The sequence below is a fragment of the Zeus faber genome, assembly GCF_960531495.2.
Source record: "Zeus faber genome assembly, chromosome: 16".
In the NCBI taxonomy this organism is placed as follows: Eukaryota; Metazoa; Chordata; class Actinopteri; order Zeiformes; family Zeidae; genus Zeus; species Zeus faber.
This window is the reverse complement of record NC_137202.1, coordinates 8,611,324-8,629,952: the sequence shown is the minus strand read 5'-3', so window position 1 is coordinate 8,629,952 and position 18,629 is coordinate 8,611,324. Positions and strand designations below refer to the sequence as shown.

Here is an 18,629-nt window from a genome sequence, read left to right as displayed (position 1 = left end):
ATATAATAATAATTGTAATATTAATAATAATATCTGCTTAACATTTAACTTAAACAGCAAAAACAAAATCCACCATCATTGCTAGTATATAGTTTGTGAATAATTGATATCTAAGAATATCTCAAAAATAGTAAATGTATAATTTATAAAAGAATGTGTGACTAAATAAATACATAAATACATCTCAGTGTGAAACTATTTATAAATATTACATGGTCCCCCTACAATCCCTGTGATGACCCATAGGGGGCCGCAGGGATTGTAGGGGGACCATTTCCGTGTCAAAATCATTCCTCCTTCCTTCTCCGTCGCTGACCTGAGAAATAAATAGAGTGTTGACTTGCTGATGAGGAAGGTGAAGTGTGGCGCGTGAACCCCCCTCCCTCCATCCCTCTCTTCTTCCGCCGATCCTCCGCCCATCACTTTTCCTCCACTTTTCTTCTCCTTCTGCTTAGGGCATCGAGCTGCTTAAGAGGCCAGACAGTGAACACCTCGCCGAGAATGTCCAGCTTACACTGGATCACCGTGTTTACTCAGTAATAGCCTTAGTTCTGATTCTGGGAGAGTTGTTTGCGCGTTTGTTTGTGTCTGAGAGAGAGAGAGAGAGAGAGAGAGAGAGAGAGAGAGAGAGAGAGAGAGAGAGACAGAGAGAGCAAGAGAGAGATTCACTACAGAGATTTGAGAGCGATTTTCTTCATGGCAAATCGCTGTATATGTATGTATATGTAGTCAAATACATAACAATATCACTTGATAAATACATAAATATCACTATCAGAGCAGAATTGCACGTAACTGATGCCATTGTCCACAACAAAATATGTAATATATCTATATAAATACAAAATTTGATAAATTATTCAAATAAATGCGGTGGATGTTGGTCTCAAAAGAGGTTCTGTACCTTGAAAAAGCAAATCCACCATATAGAGGGTGATGGGAGTCTAGTAAAATTAAGAGAGGAAGAGAAGTGTCTTCTCAGGAAGACACTGAGAAGTCCATAGAAAAGACAACAACGGGGACCAATCAATAATTTTATAAAGGGCACAAAATAAACTCCACCTTCCCCATCCAAACTGAATCACAAGCTCACACCGTTCACAGAATCCCCCAAAAAATACCAGTTTGGACAAAACAAGAGCATGTAACGCAATGTTTTCCAGCTCATGTCAGATCAGGGTTTTCGGTTGTTTCCTGCTGGAAGCCACATCCAGGCTGGAGGAGCGCGGAGGAATCCCCTCCCCAAAAAGAGCTCCTCCCGCCCCCAAGCCAAACCCCATAACCCCCCCATCCGCCCCGAGATAGTGGGCTCATTCTATCCATCTAATGTTTTCATTAGGAAACTGGGCGCAACCGAGTGAGGGGCGAGAGAGAGAGAGAGAGAGAGAGAGAGAGAGAGAGAGAGAGAGAGGGAGAGTTTTTTAAGAGCTGGGTCGGAGAACTAAGGAGTTTTGAAGGTTTTGGCTTTTTCCAAAAAGACTTCTGGACGCTCACTGCTCTGGATCCCCCTGAAGCACCTTCTTCTTCTTTTGCTCCTCCTCCTCCTCCTCCTGGTCGGGTTGGTCTTCTCCTCCTCCTCTTCTCCTGCTCTTCCTCCTCTTCAGAAGCTGATCAGTTCCCTCTCCAGCCATGACCCGCCCCTTGACCTCCGTTATTGGACTCTTCCTCCCTCTTCTCGTTCTCCTCTTCCTCCTGAATGCTGGATGCATAGCGGCAGGTAAGAGGTGCCGTGGGGTGTGGCTGGGTACGGTTGGGGGTGGGGGGTCAGAGGTCAAAGAAGGGCACAGCTGGAGGGTGTAGCAGGTGAACAAACAAATAGGAATCAATGGATGGTACGTTTTGAAGAGATTTAGATGTTGCATGTCTTTCGGAAAACGTAAACTAATTGTGTGCACATGCGTGTGTGTGTGTGTGTGTGTGTGCGTGCGTGCGTGCGGGCGGGCGTGCGTGTGTGTGTGTGTGTGTGTTTTAACGGTGGGAAGTCACAAGTAACAAAGTGCAAGTGGTTACCGAAGTTAAGTAGATTTTGTACTTGTGTCCGTACCTTCTTCCGGAGTCTGTTTTTTAGGCCTACTCCACTACATTTCAAAGCAAATATCTCTACTTTTCACTCATTGTTTATTTTTAATGTTTATTTTTGTTCATTGTAGTCATTTGGTGTCGGGTATTTATTACTTTTACTTCGGTAAAAGCTGTGAGTAAGTTCTTCCACCACTGGTGTGAGCTTGTGCTGGTGACGGCTGAAGAACACATGAAGCTCTACATGTGCGTGTGTGTGTGTATGTGTGTGTGTGTGTGTGTGTGTGTGTGTGTGTGTGTGTGTGTGTGTGTGTATTTGGGCGCATGATATGTGTGCGTGTGTGACGTGATTCGATTGAGCCAGCACATCTGTTACCAATCTTAACGTTTGAGCTCCAGCAACACTTAATCTAATAAAGTGTCAGCACAGTTTCTTACAGCCATTGTTCACTTGGTCCCTAAACGTCCATCTCTGCTTCCCAAGGCAGTCGTTTTTAAGCCGCTTTTTGAGCGCCCAAGCTAGAATTTTACAGAAATTTGGGAAAAATGCATGTGGCTCCAATGTGAGCTCTGTTTAACATCTCTGACTGATTGCATTCGCCGTGAGAGTGGAGTCAGAGTGACTTCATGCTCAGAGAATGTCAAACTGCAGAAGTTGCGCACAAACACGGATATTTGCAGAGTTAGTCTGGATCAAGGGACCTACAAATTCCCAAATGCACAAATAGCATTTATGCAAGGTCACACACACACACACACACGCACACGCACACACACACACACACACACACACACACACACACACACACATACACCTCTTGTTGCCAGTGGTGGGTGGAATAATTCAGGTTATTTCACAGTGATCTAATTCATAAAACGTTCATCCTGTTTTTCCACCTCCGGTCTCGTCTCTCTAATGGGAAAGAGTGAGTTTGTCGGAGCAGATTCACACTCCAGGCCGTGTTCTCAATCCCCCCCTCTCCTGTGGATTGGACGGATGGTACCTGTCTTTGTCTAACCCTAACCACACACACACACACGCACACGCACACACACACACACACACACACACGCACACACTATGTGCAGGTCGTTTTCCTCTCCTTCTGCTCCGTTTCCTTGGGAGTGTATCTGTTGACCAGGACAAGGTGTGTGTGTGTGTGTGTGTGTGTGTGTGTGTGTGTGTGTGTGTGTGTGTGTGTGTGTGTGTGTGTGTGTGTGTGTGTGTGTGTGTGTGCATGTGTGTGCGTCCTTAGCCAGAGCTGGACTGAAGGAAAATGAAAAAAAGAATGTAAATGCCAGAAATGCCAGAGAAGGCTTTCTGCCCCCATAACGTTTCAAATCAAAGTGGGAACAAGTGAAGATTCTGCATTTAAATGAAAGCACAGCGGTCGTGTGCCGTCCAGCCACGTTCCCTTCCGGGCAGAAGCAACACGGTTTAGGAGGAACATGTGAGTGAGGGGTTGAAGTGTTTCCTTTCCTCTCATGTTATCTCCGACCAGACTGAGCAGAGAGAAAGGTACGGTATTCATCATGCAAATCAACACCTACCTCTCCGCCGCAAGTGTATTCTTTTTCCCTCCTTGAGAGCAGACTATCTACCCAAACACACAGACACAGATGGATATCCGCGGTTGTAGTTATTTTCTGTACGACTCTGTGCTAATAGCCATACCAGCAGCAGTGTCTGTGAGAGCTGGACCTCATTCTGAAACACAGCAACAAACCTCTTGCGCTCAATCCGCCTGGGCGTCGATAAAACGGTCGGATTCCTCCGTTCTGCTGAAAACCCTGTTTAATCACAGGGTTAGGGTTTGTTTTTGCATCTGCAGACTACGGATGATATCATTTATTAAACACACGTCAAGGGGGGAAAAAAGTTGTGCCTGGGTTTGTCATGTTTCTTACACAATCCAAAGTGTGTTTAGGGAAACTTTAAGGAGATTGAGCTGCTAAAATGCCGTTAAAAAGCAGCAAACAGTTATTTGAAGCTGCTGGTGCCTCTGGAGTCCCGCGAACCTCAGGGTGTAGGATCCTCCAGAGGCTTGCAGTTAAACCTACTATTGGGTCACCCCTAACCAATGCTCACAAGCAGAAACGGTTGCAGTGGGCCCAGAAATACATGCAGACTAATTTTCAAACAGTCTTGTTTACTGATGAGGGCGGTGCAACCCTGGATGGTCCAGATGGATGGAGTAGTGGATGGTTGGTGGATGGCCACCATGTCCCAACAAGGCTGCGACGTCAGCAAGGAGGTGGCGGAGTCATGTTTTGGGCCGGAATCATGGGGAGAGAGCTGGTAGGGCCCTTTAGGGTCCCTAAAGGTGTGAAAATGACCTCAGCAAAGTATATAGAGTTTCTGACTGACCGCTTTCTTCCATGGTACAAAAAGAAGAACCGTGCCTTCCGTAGCAAAATCATCTTCATGCATGACAATGCACCATGTAATGCTGCAAAGAATTCCTTTGTGTCATTGGCTGCTATGGGCATAAAAGGAGAGAAACTCATGGTGTGGCCCCCATCCTCCCCTGACCTCAACCCTATTGAGAACCTTTGGAGCATCCTCAAGCAAAAGATCTATGAGGGTGGGAGGCAGTTTACATCAAAACAGCAGCTCTGGGAGGTTATTCTGACATCCTGCAAAGAAATTCAAGCATTGTGAAGGTGATATCAAAGAAGGGCTCCTATGTTAACATGTACCTTGGCCTGAGAAAGATTTTGATTTCAGTAAACATGACCTCCTAATGCTGCAAATTCAACAAATGAGCATTTTCAGTTCTTTACAACCTATAAAATGTTTTGAAACTCTGTTGTGCATAATCATTTGGAACAGTGCATTTTGAGTTTTTTATTTTTGAAAAGAACACTGTTATCATTGGGAGGTTTATTTAATAATATTCAAATTATACCCTAGCGGTTGATGACTTGAAAATTATACTGACTGTCATTTGCATCCACTATTTAGGAAAATCTGAGAAAAACATCATTTGCATAATCATTTGGAACGCGGTGTGGTCTCTAAAAGGCATGGAGGACTCCAGGGGCTGGAGCTGGGTGTGGCTAAACAATGCTGCAAATCATACTCTTTTTTTATTTTGTTTGTTTTTTTTCTTCATCAACTCACGCTTAACCAGGTTGACAAGATAAGGATGTTGTCCAACTGGCCTGGCATCCTTAACATCAATATCCTGCTGGAAGACTGTGGTTCAGGTCGGGAAATCACTGAAAAGACGGCCTATTAAATCCGTTACGTCACATTAAAGCTAATTTGACAAGTGATGGAACTGCGACAGTAACTTTCAACATCTCAAGAGTTTGGCAACCGGGCACTTTGATGTGTGGAGTGAGGTGTCATCAAATCATCGTGGGGCATGTTAGGCGCAATATATGTGGAGCTGCCAGGGGCTACGGACGCTTGAGCAGGTTCGGCTTTTTTCTAGTTTTTGGACGCTTCTCTGGGGTAGTGCCGTTTAAACATGTTTCCATGGCAGACACAAGTTTTTCGCTTTCTCTCTCGTGCTAATGAGGTAGTCAGCGTCACTGAGACACGGATGTCATTATGAGCCGGAGAATTTGGTCGAGAGGTTAGAGCCGGGGGATAGGCAGTGACGCCAGTTTTTACGCCGACTTGAAAATGTCGTCGTAATGGCACTTCATCACCGTCTCCGGAAGCGGAGAGCGACTCATGGTGCGAACACTCATGGAACTGACTGACATTCAGTAGTCGAACACATTTCGCTCGGCAGCAGATTTGGACCACAATTTGGATTGTACAATGCATGCAATGTACTGGCTGAGGGATGTATCCCATCTCAATGCCACCCAAACACAGCGGCATAACCATACGCATACTGCTCTGAGAGCGGCAACGCATCGGAGAGAACCACAGACTGAGAGCCGCCGGGGTCTCGTAAAATATGCACCGGACGCTGATTGGCAGACTTGGCTGTTAATGACACTAACTGAAATATGAATGGTTTGAAACAAGCGTCAGCATTTTCGCTGTTCATTGAATCAGTGTCAATGCGCAGTTTAGCTTTAATCAACCCCAGTGCCTTTAGACTGCGGCACACTCCGAGAAGGCTGCTGCTGCAGCTCTTTGCGTTTAAGGGCCAAACAGTTGGCAATGACATGTCCAGGTCTGTGGCAATAAAACACTCCCTTCCCTCTTTCTTTGAACTGAGGAACTTAGGAGGATTATTTTGCAAAACCGGAGCTCAATGTGGCTTTTCAACAGAGACTGACGAGAATACAGTCTTGTGAGTCAACGCATACTCATCGGCTAACGTAGCAGCTCATTGAAATACACCACGATAGAGTCAGGCACATTTTGTTCAACTCCCCCAACAGCATTCACAGACTTTTAAAGTGATTTGCTTTGCACATCCTCTAGCGCTCCACTTGTCAAACAAGATTCCCTTTTCCCTGGTGAACTCAACATTAGACTGATTCAGGGATTTCTGCTGATTTTTGAATTTCTGTCTGTAGGCTTCATGGACCAAATCATATGCGCGCAGAATGGTGGCTTTTAGAGTGTCATATTTTAGGATTCCACGGGGGAGAGCAGCTCGCGCTTTTTGGCCTTTCCCGTGAATTTAGCACTGCAATAGAAGAGGCCAGACTTCAGGCGGCCACTGCAGAGCTGAAGCAATGCGTTCAAATGTACCAAAATAGGAATCTACTTCAGTTTCACAAAGTTTTGGTAACAAAGCAATGTGCTTTCTGACATTAAAAGTATGACTCGGTAAAGTGATGGAAGAAGACATACCTCCAGCATCAGCGGATGCACTCGGCGCATCAGTCTCCCTCTGGGCCTTGAGCACCATCTGACGCAGTCTTACAGCTCCGTCCGCTTCAGTTTCCAGCTTTTTAACCTCCAGCTGTTATTATAATTGTGCTTATCTGGTTTATGCCTTTTCCTGAACTCCCTTTGGAGATGAGCAAGGTGGACCTTCGACCGAGCTTCGTTTGTGGACCCAGTGCTGGCAGAAGAGGAATTAAAGCGAGGCAGCATGAACAGGGCTTTTATCCGTTCATCTATCTCACCTTCCACTCCCCAGGCTGTGTGAGCACCGTGAGGATCACCCTCAAGCTTTCAGCTACCTGCCACTTCACTCAGGGTGCAATCCTCCAGCACAGCTGGCTCTGACTGCAACTCAATAATCTTGAACTCGACCAATTTACCAACAACTAGGGCTTTAAGCTCCTTCTTGAGTGATGGTTTGTGGTACGTGATACTGAAGTGATTGGCTATTTGAGCCAAATCACCTTCAACAGAAGATGATTTGGCTCAGACAATTTGACAATGAGAAGAATTGGCCAAGAAGTGCTTGAGGTCAAACAGCGAACCCTTTTCTTTTCAGAAACAATTAAACCTCCAAGCTATCAATACATTTTTGCTACGGGAATCTTCTAATCCCAGATGAGCCCCCATTTATGTTACGACCCAGCTCGTTAGGGGAAAGGGAAGCAACTTAGAACCAGTTTTAGTTATTTATTACAAGTAATTTAGATTGTTCAATATAAAAACACAAGAAGCAAACTACAAAGTAAATGAGCCTGTGAGTGCTGTTCAAATCCATAACCAAAGAAACCAAATTTTTATTTAGCCAAAAACCAAAAACAGTTACAACAGCACCACTGCACCTAGTGTGTCTAACAAAGAAAAACAAAGTGTGTATTGTCAGTGAAACTATAAGGAAACTATACCTGGCACAGTCCCCAGGTAGTTCAACTAGTGTCTCAAGTCTCAATACGTCCTAGTAAAGGCAGAGCGGGGCACAGTGGCGAGCTGCGAGCTCCAGTGCTGCTGTCACAGGTTCAAGTCTTGATCCTTCACGGCGGAAGCTTTGAAACGCCTCAGAATTGTCTCCTGTTGTAGACAACAAGATGAGCGAGTAAGTGGTCATTTGTGTCTCGAAGAAACATCTACTTTTACCCATATATCTGGCGGCCCGCTGGCGTTGGCAGGGGGCGGGGGGGGCCTCACATCCGGGTGCCCTGCGCTGAGTACACTCGACTACGTGGATGGGCGCTTGGGGCTCGCGGCCGGTTGCTCGGTGCTTTCCTGCAGCTGTGGGGTGTCTGTGCAGCTGTGGGGCTCGGGGGTGGCTTCCGGGGCCCTTTCCGCTGTTTGGAGGTGCCACGGTTTAGTGCCAACCTTATACACCTGAACCAATTGGGATAAGTCCTGTGCACTCACTGGTGGACACACACACACACACACACACACACACACACACACACACACACACACACACACATAAGGCGGTCTCATCGCAGATGCGCTCACGCCACTGGCACCTGCTTTGAACACACCCAAACACCCTCCTGGTTGCATTCCTCTCCTTTCCTCCCGCATTTACTGCCATAACTATGACAGGAAGAGGCCATGTGCTGTTGTTTTTTCCTTGCATGTTGTTTGTTGTTTGTTTCATTGTTTGTGTTTTTTGCACGTACATGTTGTTTTTTGTTCTATGTTTATTTTTCTCACCTGTGGTGATTCAGCGCCACTTGGAGTAGTGATCTTTTTTTTTATAAACCCAAACATGGTGAAATAGTTCACGAAGTGGGATTTTTTTTTTGGTGGTTCTGTACAGCAAAAAGCTGTGCTCTTGTCAGGACAGAGTTATTGCAGCAGTTCTTGGTGATTTAAGAATTAATAAAGAGTTGCATTGCAGGTTGAGAACTTGACTTGCAGACAAATTCCGTCCTCGATGCTGTAGCATACAAATACTCCATGTTGTATGACAGCATGCAGACAGCACAGATAAAAAAAAAAAAAAAGAAATCAACATTGACCTGACAATGTGATTTTCTACCATAGCTTTGCGGAAAACATCATCTCCACAACAGGAGGTGTTTGGAAATTTCAGCCGAGCGCAGCTTTCTCTCGGAAAACCCCCTGCCGCCATTGTTCCCGGAGGCTGGGGGTCTTATGCTGTCTCTTATGTTCAGTTGTACAGTTAGTATGTACAGTTAGTTTTCCTAATTCTCCATTTTGTCAGTTGCAACATTTCTTGTTGCAACTCTAGTTGCAAACAATTTGCTCAAATTCCCTTAAATTTGGGTGGGAACATATGATTGTAGAATCCAAATCAGGCAATTATACTGTATATCATACTCATGGATTTTGAGTGGTGCCTAAGCAAAGGGGTTTCTTTGTGGATCAAGAGGCAGAACACTGAGGTTGTCCAGTCAATTATTTTGGGATAATACAGCCAAAATGGAGAAGGGACCATGACAGGATAGCTCAAAAATCCAGGGTGTTTCTAGGGTTTATAGATGGATGTAGTTAGTGCTGGGATATGTATCAAATGTTGGAAATATTATTAACACTCAAGCCAAAAATATTTCAGAGAATTTGCAATATATCCAAGTAAGAAATACATTTTTTTAACCAGTTGTGAATGATCAATGTCATTATAAGCCAACAGGAGTGAATGTCTAGATAATGTGGTTTCAAATGATGAGCCAGTTTTGCAGATCAATAACTGAGCAAAAACCATGGCCAAGTAATATTTGTCACACTGGTTTTGCTCGGTGTTGTGTTCAGTGGTGCTTTTAGAGTAAACAAGACACAAGCCCGGAGAAAGAATGTTCCAGGTTTATATATATATAAAAAAAAAAAATCCATTAGCTTCAAAGAGAAGGCAATAATTGAAAACATCACTCTGGGTAAAACGTCCTGAGACGGAGAACGCAAACTCCCCCGCTGAGGGAAACGTTTTGAAGTCTCAAAACAAACACTCCTTTTGTGGATTAGTCGCTTACCTGGTGGGCTGATTGTGTCACAGCTCATGTTCCCGGATGAATATAAATGCAGCGCGCCGCAGACTTTGGAACGAAGAGCATCTTTATCAGGTGTTTTGGTGACTTGAACGCCAAACTGCGTTCCGTCATTGACTCGAGGATATGTTCCCGATTTTTCGACCCGGGCCTTGTTAAAATATTGCAACCCATCATTTATCACTGTTTGTAGCGCGACCTCAGCTGAGCTTCACTATTGAGAATGTTGTGTGACTTACATGTCACTGTTTTTTATGTTTTAAGTGACAGTAATATCACATTTTATTTGAACGATTTTGGCGGGACAACCAAAGTTTAACATTGGTGAAAGGTTGCCAGTAGGAAGTGACGCAACTTCCGGTTTCTAGTCTCTTCACACATTAGCAAGCATGTGGCCAAAAGAGCTCATTTGCAGAAATGCAAATGAGTCAATACAACCCAGGAAAAAACAGATTCATTGCACTGTTCACGACCATTTTACTCCCCGCTATAACACATGAGGAGTGTGACAGTATTGTGATCTGGACTGTGGGTGACCCCTGTCAGTATGAAACAAGGACAAATGGTGGTTTGGACCGGAGCGATCCGATCTGGGTTCAACACTAAAGGGAAAAGTCACAGTCTTGGCCCAGTGACAGGTTTGTGGTGAAACGTGCGGCCACAAGCAGCTGTCGGCAGACAGGGATAGCATACGTGCGAAGGTTATATAACACTCGGGGAGAAAAGCAACACAACTCAATGTGCGCCTGTCTTTGTCTCTCGCTCGACATGCCTGCAAAGCAAAAGGGCTTTTTGAATATAGTGTAGTCCATATAAAGTGCTTTCCAAATAGAGTGTTGGCCGATGGTCCATTATGGCCCAAGGTCATGTTACAATTACACCAGAATTATTCTCAGACTCCAGTTTGTGCCATGAGAACCACAGAGCACAATCTCTGCAAATGATTTCAAAGCAGAATTAACTAAGTAACGAACTAAAAGAGCTTATAAGATACTGTCTTACCAACAGGTGTAGTGTGGTAAACAGGTTTGATGTAACTCCCTCCTTTCAAAATCATTCTGGCAAAAAAGTCCAAATTCTAGCACTTCCTGTTGACTGACTAAATGTGCACGGCTCCCTCCCCTTTTATTTATAGATCCTCAATATTTGAATGAAATGGTTCATTTTACTATCACTGCTTTGCAAAATGTTGGGTTAAAGGTAATGTTTTACGTGGATTGTAGACGCATTAGAGTAATTGACGAAAGCACTCTTTTTTCCTGTTTTTCAGCACCTAATTCTGACCCCAGAGCAGTCCGTCCCAGTGCCTGCCAGGACCACAGCAGTCTGCACAACCGCCTGGATGTTGTGGAGAAGGTAATGTAAACTTTAGTTTAAACAAGCCAAGGAATGCTGGGATCCCCTCCCATTGGCTTCAGTAACATTATTATCACATGTCGATCTCTGTTCCAGCTAAGGCTGCCAAAGAATCCACAGCATTTCCTTTAACAGGACTAGTTTGACTAAGAGATCGCTCTGTGGTTCCGATTTAGACAGGTGGAAAATTTAACTTTGGGGTTTTGAGTTGCCCGTGCGGATTTGCTAATCAGCGTCAACCCAGAGGTCCAACTAAAGAGTGAAATCAACTGGAGCACTGCATGGCCGTAGATAAATTTCCTTTTTTTCTTTTAGGCATGGTGCTTAAACTCATCATTAAAAAAAAAAAAAAAATCTCAAAAGACAGTCTGGTGCTTTAGTTTCACTCCTCCACATGCAGAAAAACCGTAGCGTGTCCTGCTCTGACCTGGCTGAACAAGCAGTCTTTTACAACAGGATGTATAATTCACTTGAGCAACTGGCTCTATAATTCATACGACAACATGCTGTATTATTCACATTAAAACCACACAAACATGTCTCCTGCCCTCTCCAGAGAGTGGAGGATACAGTTGAGAAGTTGGAGGCCGAGATGACCCTTCTCCTGCAGTCCATTGAAGACCCCAAGGGGAACCCCCTGCTGGATACTACTGGCAAACCGGTGGTGGACATCCTCGACGGTCAAGGGGGAGAGGGCCCTATTTATCATTAAAGAGAAATTTTACACCCTGGTTGGAGCCTGACTCAAACCAGTACAATTCTTTGGAAAATTCCAAGATGTGCACTAGGAATGAGGTCTGAGGAGGGTGCATGTCTCAATGGCAAAAAATGGAAGTGGCCCCAATGCACACCACCCTCTTGTGACGTAAAGAATCACTGATTGGTCAATCTCAGCATCCTCCCTGGACGCTTTGTGCTGATTTCAACCAGTAGATGCCACTGAGCAACACTTACTATCTGTCATTCCATATAATAACGTTTGAAAGTAAATGTTGATATTGTGACCAGGATTGTGTTTCATCAAACATCATATATTTCAGTTTACAGCTCAAATAACATGTTCTTGTGTGCATTACTGTACCTTTTTAAACTGGCAGGGACATTGGATTGTACTTAACATACAGTATAACATCCTTTCCTATCCTATTTGTGTTATAATAACACAAAAAGTCTCTCTGTAAGCTTGATATATGATATATATACTGTATATATGTGTAATGTAATGTATCAAATGCAATAAATCTTTCCATATCGCCCAGCATTGGCGAAATAATTTTCTTTTCTCGTTTTTTTCCCCCACAAAACACTTTTCGTCAGCTTAAGTTAAATGCTGAGCCACAGTTTATAGTAGGCAGATAAACCTTTTTTTCCATGCGTAGGCCTTCTTGTCTTTATTATGAATCCTGGAACAGCCCTGCTCCCGTGACGCTCTCCAGCCCACAGTTAACGGCGATGCAGCTCAGAGGAGAGGTTACGACCACGACCAGTGAATGCATTAAGTTTTATTTGGAATAATGTTTTAACCGTCAAGTCTTCAAACCCGCTTCCCCCACATGTGTCTCTCCCTATTGTCTGCTAAAGTGCTGTACTTTAGAAGTGTTCGGAGCCGAACAAAAAACGTACCCGCGTTCTCTGAGTGGGAGAAAACACGAAATGACAAATTCAAGAGGCGGAGAGAGGAGGGAGAGAATACTGGAAGGAGTTTTATTTCTTTATCAAAGCACTTAAAGCAGCATGTTTCTGAAGACAGCGGTTTGAGGGGGTTCTGTACAAGGCGACCACCGAGACCCCTCGTACAACCTACTCAGTCCTGCAAGTTTGGAACATTATGCAAAACGGGGTCAAACAAAGGAGGAGCAACATTTATTTATCTGTTCATCTCCTGGCCAACTTTCGTTGACGTGGCACTGAATTTTTCAACTGTTTTCACAATGATGAGACATCTACGGTATTTTATCATCCTACGGACGTCCATTTAAGAAAAACATTTCTGGATGGGAAACATGCTGTCGATGGCAAAAACACGTTACACATACAATACCTTTTTATAAATTTTTTACCACTCAGGTTAGGAGTCTCACAATGATTGTATCCAACACACCGACACACAGGAAATATGTTTGGGAGGATTTGCAAGATAGGGTCAAATTCAGGGTGATCACGGGAAATCCAGAAACAAATATACTCTACTGGGAAATGAGCATCGCAAATAAGACCGAAAGCTTACACAAAAATATCCATCAAAATAATTTATTTTGATTTACGAATGATTATCATCTTTACAACAAAGCCTTTTCTCAGGTCTTTGTCTATGTTGACGGCCTGTTGAGACAGCCTTAAGGATTTAATGTGATATAGTTTGAAAAAATTTGATTGGTGTAGCCAATACTGTGCTGCGGAAAAGTCGAAACCTGCCCCTAGTCCTTACGCGTATGAGCCAATGAAGATTTTAAAGTACGGTTGATCTGCGAATCCAACCATCCGACGCGGGCACAGGGCTGGATACTGGACCAATGCATAAGGAAAAAAACCTACGAGATACCAAAAGATACTGCATATCACCTAAAATATCATGCCATCCAAATAGCGCTGACGTTATATGATTTATACAGTTGCAGGTGTTAAGTTAACTCGGCGGCCAAATGTTGTCGATCAGGCCGGGGCTTCGCTCTGATTGGACCAGGCATGTGTCGATCGTCGGGCCGGCATCAAGGTCCGCTATCGCCAAAAAGCTTGTGCATGCACAGATCAGCTGGGCCGGGCCCAAGATGGAGGCGCCGGGGAAAAAACAGGCATATACAGAGTTAAAGTACATGCAAAAAGAGGATAGGAATTCAGGCTATCAATATAAGTAATGCACTTATCTTTTAATGACGCATTTTGGCGGGCTAAAAGTTTTCCACTTTCACATTTTTAACGAGAAGCTAAATCATCCAACCATGTTGTCTTTATGGCGCGTGTGTATGTGTGTGTGTGTGTGTGTGTGTGTGTGTGTGTGTGTGTGCGTCCCCCGCACGGCTATGACGTGTTTATAACCTTTATACATAATCATGATCATAATGTAGTTGTATAAATGAAGCTGTTTTTTGTTTTTTTTTTCTCTCGCAGAAGGAACGTTTGGATCCGTGTTGCGCTAGGAAGAGAGACATACATTCAGGCAATCAAGAGTTCCTTATAGAAATGGTTATGCAAATGGTAGAAAAGCTTTGGCATAGTTTGCCTACAAGTTGTGCCTGCACACTTGAAAAAGAAGAACGGACGGAGGCGACATGAAGGTTCATGCTTCACGTCCCCTCCACGAGTTCACAAGTTCCTTAGTCCCACATAAAACTGTGGTGAGTTAGTCGTAGTTTAATAACATATGCTATTTACAATGGTTTTACAATTCTATTTAGGCCTTAGGGTTTTAAGGTGGATTTGCTACATGTTTCCCAGGTGTCCTGGCAGAGGTTGATGGCGCCACCTTAAATGTACCACTATCACTACTAAAGTAACACACGAGCCTGCCTAGAGGATCTATGCACTGACGCTGCACGGCTACACACTCCAACACAACCACACCGCGCTCAGTGTTCCACTGGGAGATGTTCTTTAAACATTAAAAACAAGCATTTCAACAGACGCCTCTTTAGATTCCAGAAATTACACTTAGTTTACAGTAGCATGAAGAGATTTGTTGTATTTTTTTCCCTAGAGGATTTGTGTATGGTTCCATGGATGAAGCTTCCGAATGCTCCGTGCTAAAACACTACTTTTCTGTCACCTTTGCCAAGACTGTGCAGATCCCCCTTAACGAGAGATAAGAAAGGAAATAATTTATTTTAAGTATAGGGCTCGCTATTTTCAACCCAGGCCTCATTAAAATGTCCATTATTTATACTAACTGTTCATGGCAATAACCTAATTGCACGCTTTACGACTAAGAAACTTACCACTCTGCTGCAGTTCCTCACTGTGCTTAGACGCAGTCCAATGGGGCAAATGTTGTAATGTCCCCATTTTTTTTTACAAATTTGAAGTAACAGTAATATCACATTCTATTTAAGACGACTTTTTTCCAGCAGATTGCCAGTAAGAAGCAGCACAACTTCCTGTTTCTAGTCTTTTAGGTGAGCGCAGAAGAAGCCCAAAGAGCTGATTTAGGAAAAAGCAAGGAGAGTCAATGAACCGTAGAAAAAACCTGGTAAAATGCAGAGACCAGTCTTTACGGTATAACAGCTTCCAATAATGAAGTTTATGAAGCTTCCTGTTTTTGAAAAGGAGATTGAACAGGTTTTTTAGGGGTTGTTTTTTTTTGAGAGCGCAGTTAGAAGTTGCAGCGTGGCTAGTTTCTCAACAGCAAAGTGTTCAGCGAGGTAATGCTGTGAACAATGAAAAACTATGAAAACTAAAATACTGTAATGTGAAGACCCTGTTTGAAAAATTCCGAACCGACGCTTTAATGGCATTTGGGCTCATTTTATAAGTCAAAGTCAATGAAGCAACAAGCTGTATTATGTACTGTAGCTATGGCGACCACGTGTTTAGAGGCTACTGACTATCAACAAGCACCAAGTAATTGGGTTTACATTTCTGGGAGGAATTTGTCTTGTGGAAGGATGCGGCCACTGAAATGGAAGGGCGGGCGGTGGAGACGGGGGTGGCGGGGGTGGTGCAAACCAAACGCCCCCACCATCATTGTTCTTCCGATTGGGGCGGCACGGAGAGCAGAATGCGCAGGAAGCAGTGAGAGAGAAACTCTACGAGTGTCTAAGCTCCACCGAATTATTCAGCGATCCCCATCAGAGTTTGAAGGAGAAGAAGGAGACCGAAAGGGGGCTGAAGTTCCGGAGGCGGAGCTCCTTCCCAAACCACCGCGACACACCCTTTGTCGCCATGTTCCCGGTGCACAAGGCAGCACCGGGCAGCCTCCTACTCAGAAAATAAAGAGAGGATACCTTACTGGCATGCTATACTTTATGTTGCATAGAAGTCGGGAGCTTTACTAGGGGGTGGAGAAAGGCGGAGATCGCGGGAGGGGGAGCTCAATCATTCAGCTTTAACGTGAAGATGCTACAGAAAAAGAAAGGGTGAGGGAGGGATGTAGGGAGGGAGGTGAAGGAGAAGGAGAATTTGGGCCAATCTCGGGTCCCGTTGTGTGTCGGTCTGCCCTGCTGGGTGTTCCTGTTGCTCCCCCTGGCTACACGGAGGTGTGTGTGTGTGTGTGTGTGTGTGTGTGTGTGTGTGTGTGTGTGTGTGTGTGTGTGAGAGAGAGAGAGAGTATCTATAGGCATGGCACAAACACTGCAGCAGGCGGAGAGAGAGAGAGAGAGAGAGAAAGAGAGAGAGAGAGAGAGAGAGAGAGAGAGAGCAGAATGCTAGCAGCTGCCAGGGGACGAGCAGACTGAGCCGCACATGCTCAGTTTGGAGGACGAGGACTCGGGTTCGGCTTTGGCTCCACCTCCACCGGCGTGGTCGTCATGGGCGTCGTCGTCATCGTCATCGGTGGCTCCGCCCCCGGCCTCGCACTCGCCGTCTCCATCCCCGCTGGCGCCGTCGTCCCCCCCGGCCTCAATCCCTTCACCCTCCGCCCCCTCCACCGACTGGTCCCCCTCCGTGCGCCTTTTCAACCTGACACACCACACACACATGCGTACGCATACGCACACGCACACGCACACACACACACGCACACACGCACACACACACACACACACACACACACACACACACACACACACACACACACACACACACACACACACACTACTGAGTGGATGGATGTAAACTGGGGGGACAGTGATCTTATTTTATTTATACGTAGCTGTGCTAAGTATAATTCTAGACATTATCATTCTGTGCATTTATAAATAGAACTCGATTGCTATTATTAATATTTAGGGCATTAGGATGTAATCAGTGGTTTCCGCTACAGGAACGTTAGTGGCAGCAGATCGTCAATAATAAATGAGGTCATAAACTTAGAGCAGCTGTGAACAGGATCCGGTACAAAATAAACCAATATTGGATGATGTACTGACTTCATAGACCTACGTGCTGATGAGGATGAAGGTATATTTGCCGCAAACAGAACATTCCAGCTTGATATTTAAACCTCTTGAGTCAATTGCGCTTCAGAAAAGAGACTTTTTGTTCTGGTTTTCCTAAAACAAAGACATTAAAAGGCAGCAAATATTTTATTTGAGTCTTTTTTGTGTGTATAGACTTATTGCAAACATTGAAGGCTCATGTTTAAGGCCAGGTTCCTTGCACATAACAAGTTCCACCCTAAGTTCTTAAGGTAGAACTTTTTAAATTGTTTTTCTGTTATTTTTAGGGTGTATTTGTTGTTTATCATTAGGTTTACTGTAAATTGTAAATGTATTTAATTGTGTACAGTTAACTCTGTTTGTATTTATCCATCTTCTGAAGCTCATTCTAAACTACGACACAGTCGATGAACTGAGTCAGGTCCCATTTCCTTTATATTGGCTTTTGTTATTTCGCGGGGACACATAAATTGCTTATAGGGACATGTGCTTCCTCTGTGATTTGGGGTCGCTGTGACGCTCTGGGCCATTCCGGCGCCCGGCGTATACAGCTACACCGCTTTTCCTTTCTCTCCTTTTTGTGTTTCAGAGAGAGGTAAAATAGGACACGCCGCACAGCGGGGTTTTTTTTTTTGTTTTTTTTTTGCCTGCCTTCATTTTTCTGGGGCATTTTTAAAAACTCCCGCTGGTTAAAACTTTTGTTTGTGCATCCTTACTTCTCGCGGTTGAAGATCATGAACTCCTGCTGCACCACTTCAAGGCACTCCTGGAGGTAGTCGTTCTCCTGCAGAGCACAAGATCGATGGAGAAGATCCGACATCAGCGTCATCAATGACATCACTATTCTAATCAATCACAATCCGAATGTGTTCTTTCAGCCAAGTACGAGAGAGAGAGAGAGAGAGAGAGAGATAGAGAGATAGAGAGATAGATAGATAGATAGATAGATAGATAGATAGATAGATAGATAGATAGATAGATAGATAGATAGATAGATAGATAGATAGATAGATAGATAGATAGATAGATAGATAGATAGATAGAGAGAGGGATAGATAGAGAGAGGGATAGATAGATAGATTAGGAGACAGATAGATAGATAGATAGATAGATAGATAGATAGATAGATAGATAGATAGATAGATAGATAGATAGATAGATAGATAGATAGATAGATAGATAGATAGATAGATAATAAAAATGAACCTATTAAAATGAATTTGTTGTGGTGAGAATCGCCAAATAGTGAAGAACAAAAAAAGCCAAATATATTTTAATATTCAATATATTGCACAAGTGGAAAAAAAAAAACAGAAAAAGGAAAAGTCAGTTTGACAGTTTCATTAGTTCGTCGCCGATGCCGTCATGCGACCTTAACTCTAATTACTGTGAAGACGACGTTCGTTAACATTTTAGCCCCGAGAGAGACAAAGAGAG

General features: G+C 44.0%; 2 protein-coding genes across 2 annotated transcripts in view; one reads left to right on the top strand and one right to left on the bottom strand.

Annotated features, from left to right (window-relative positions):
* The first annotated feature begins 1,325 nt into the window (after window positions 1-1,325).
* Window positions 1,326-12,430, top strand: LOC307241961 (placenta-specific protein 9-like). The gene is made up of 3 exons (XM_080016256.1): window positions 1,326-1,717; window positions 11,078-11,163; window positions 11,720-12,430. Exons 1-3 carry the CDS (start codon window positions 1,630-1,632, stop codon window positions 11,873-11,875), a joined length of 330 nt encoding a protein of 109 aa, XP_079872382.1. The 5' UTR covers window positions 1,326-1,629; the 3' UTR covers window positions 11,876-12,430.
* Window positions 12,431-16,520: 4,090 nt separating this feature from the next.
* Window positions 16,521-18,629, bottom strand: part of stk32c (serine/threonine kinase 32C) — a gene marked incomplete at its 3' end in the record, with an annotated part of 106,898 nt that continues 104,789 nt past the window's right edge. The window contains exons 11-12 of the mRNA XM_080016725.1: window positions 17,909-17,976; window positions 16,521-16,773 (exon numbers count right to left, since the gene is read on the bottom strand). Coding sequence (XP_079872851.1) covers window positions 16,521-16,773; window positions 17,909-17,976 — 321 coding nt within the window. The remainder of the gene's footprint in view (window positions 16,774-17,908; window positions 17,977-18,629) is intronic.

Excerpts from the sequence above, each read along its gene's own strand:
- LOC307241961 (XM_080016256.1), top strand. The coding sequence starts at position 1,630 with ATGACCCGCCCCTTGACCTCCGTTATTGGACTCTTCCTCCCTCTTCTC. Across the intron at positions 1,718-11,077 it reads TGCTGGATGCATAGCGGCAG|CACCTAATTCTGACCCCAGA; the intron begins GTAAGAGGTGCC and ends CCTGTTTTTCAG. Across the intron at positions 11,164-11,719 it reads GCCTGGATGTTGTGGAGAAG|AGAGTGGAGGATACAGTTGA; the intron begins GTAATGTAAACT and ends TGCCCTCTCCAG.